The sequence below is a fragment of the Orycteropus afer genome, unplaced genomic scaffold (genome assembly GCF_000298275.1).
Source record: "Orycteropus afer afer isolate SDZICR_OR568_19922 unplaced genomic scaffold, OryAfe1.0 scaffold00070, whole genome shotgun sequence".
Taxonomy (NCBI): domain Eukaryota; kingdom Metazoa; phylum Chordata; class Mammalia; order Tubulidentata; family Orycteropodidae; genus Orycteropus; species Orycteropus afer.
Window position 1 is genome coordinate 9,446,269 of NW_006921657.1, and position 2,024 is coordinate 9,448,292.

At 36.9% G+C, this 2,024-nt stretch overlaps 1 protein-coding gene across 1 annotated transcript in view; it reads left to right on the plus strand.

Annotated features, from left to right (window-relative positions):
- The window catches only part of DNA2 (DNA replication helicase/nuclease 2), a 69,659-nt gene that overhangs the window by 34,079 nt on the left and 33,556 nt on the right, over positions 1-2,024 (plus strand). Inside the window, exons 7-8 of the mRNA XM_007940684.2 lie at positions 230-347; positions 1,270-1,432. Coding sequence (XP_007938875.1) covers positions 230-347; positions 1,270-1,432 — 281 coding nt within the window. The remainder of the gene's footprint in view (positions 1-229; positions 348-1,269; positions 1,433-2,024) is intronic.

Sequence of the window (2,024 nt, forward strand, 5' to 3'; positions counted from 1 at the left end):
GACTGCTAACCAGAAGGCTGGCAGTTCAAACCCACCAGCCACTCCTTGGAAGGAAGGTTGGGCAATCTACTTCTGTAGTGATACTGCCTTGGAAACCTAAGGAGGGGTCGCTATGAGTTGTGTCTGACTCAATAGCACATAACAACAACAACACAACATGTTTTGGTTGTAAGACACTTTATATAGAAAGCCATGCTGTACTTTACAGAATGTATAATTTTTTTTGCAGGTTGTTCTGTACACACTGCTCAGCCAAGAAAGAAGAGCTGATCCTGAGGCAGGCTTGCTTCTCTACCTGAAGACTGGCCAGATGTACCCTGTGCCTGCTAAACATCTGGATAAAAGAGGTTGAGCTGTTTTCTTTCAGTTTTACTTCTCTCTCTCTCTCTCTTTTTTTTAATTATCTCCAGCTTTTGCTCGTTGTACTTGCTAAGCGTAATACAGGTTGTAATTGGTAGTTGTAGTAGAGTGTTGAAAAATGATTTACCTTTTACATGTTTGTTATATAAATTTCTTTTAAATTTCCTGTCTGATGTTAGAGACACTCTTTTTATCACTCGGTATTTAGCTAATACAATAGCAGTGTCCTGGTGTTTCTTAGGTATGAGATACAGATACCTTACACTTTTCAAAAATTCACTTTATACCACTTTGCTTTTATGAAAACCTTATATCAATACCTGTTTTTTGCTAACTGAAAGCTATCGGAAGAGCATTTATGCTTTTACCAAAAAAAAAAAAAGGCAAAAAGCGATACTAGCCTTCAGTGTTTGTTTTAGAGCAAGCCTTAAACAAACAGGCATCACACATCCTGTGCCGTGAGAGTAGCATCCCCAGTACATTCCCAGGAACTGCACTGTACATACATTAGTTCTACTTTACATAGGCTGTGTATTATCTCATTCCTGCTTTTACTGTATGTTAGTGTTATTTGGTAGGTTCTATTTGGGTCTTGGAATGCTCAAAATGTTTGCCATATAAATTAATGGTAACTGCTTCTTCACTTTGTATGAATTCAGCTTTGCATAGGAATGCTCTACTTTCAGATAGCAGGAGAAACCTGTATGGAATTGTTTAAAGGCGTTATCAAGTAAACAAAAGCTTGAAGGAAATATACCAAAATGTTAATTGTGATAATCTAATATACTAGGGATACAGGAAGATGCCCTCTTTTTTAAGTATTTGTATCTGAAAGTTATTAATGGAAAAGATATATAATAAACTTTTTTTAAATCTTAAAAGGACATCCATCCTTTTTTTTCCCTGTAGAATTAATAAAGCTGAGAAACCAGATGGCATTCTTTTTGTTTCACCGTATCAGCAAATCTGCTACCGGAAAGAGGACACAGCTTGCTCCTTTGCCACAAATAATCGAGGACTATCAGACCTGTAAATATTGTTCACAATTGGACAACTGTACTCTTTATAGCAGGTAACACATTGTCTTTCAAAACCATTAACTTCAAGTTGAGTATGAACTCAACTCAGAATGATATAATGTTGTTGTCTAGCTTCGTACTGATGATTTTATAGTAGTTCTTTCTCTTCTAGATTCTCTTTTGTGTGTAGTATTTCTAAAATGAGGGGATGGAAGAAAAGCACAGTTCATCTATCTTTTCTAACATGTTCATTTCCTTGGAGAATAGTAGAGTACTTTTAAAACTTTTTCTGAAAGTGGATATTTCTATCTTGCTGCATAAAACTGTTAGGGAAATGAAATAATTTCAGGACTTATGCAATTATTTTTAAAAGCTGTAGTATAGGCATTTTGAAAAAAATTTTTCTGAAATGATGTTTCAAGAAGTCATACTTTTTTGGTTGCTATGTTAATTTCAGGAGCTCTGGTAGCATAGTGCCTAAGGCACTTGACTGCTAACCAGAAGGCTGGCGGTTCAAACCCACCTGCCACTCCTCGGAAGGAAGGTTGGGCAGTCCTACTTCTGTAGTGACACTGCCTCGAAAACCCAAGGAGGGGTCGCTATGAGTCAGGGCTGACTCCACGGCAAATAACAACAACAACAACA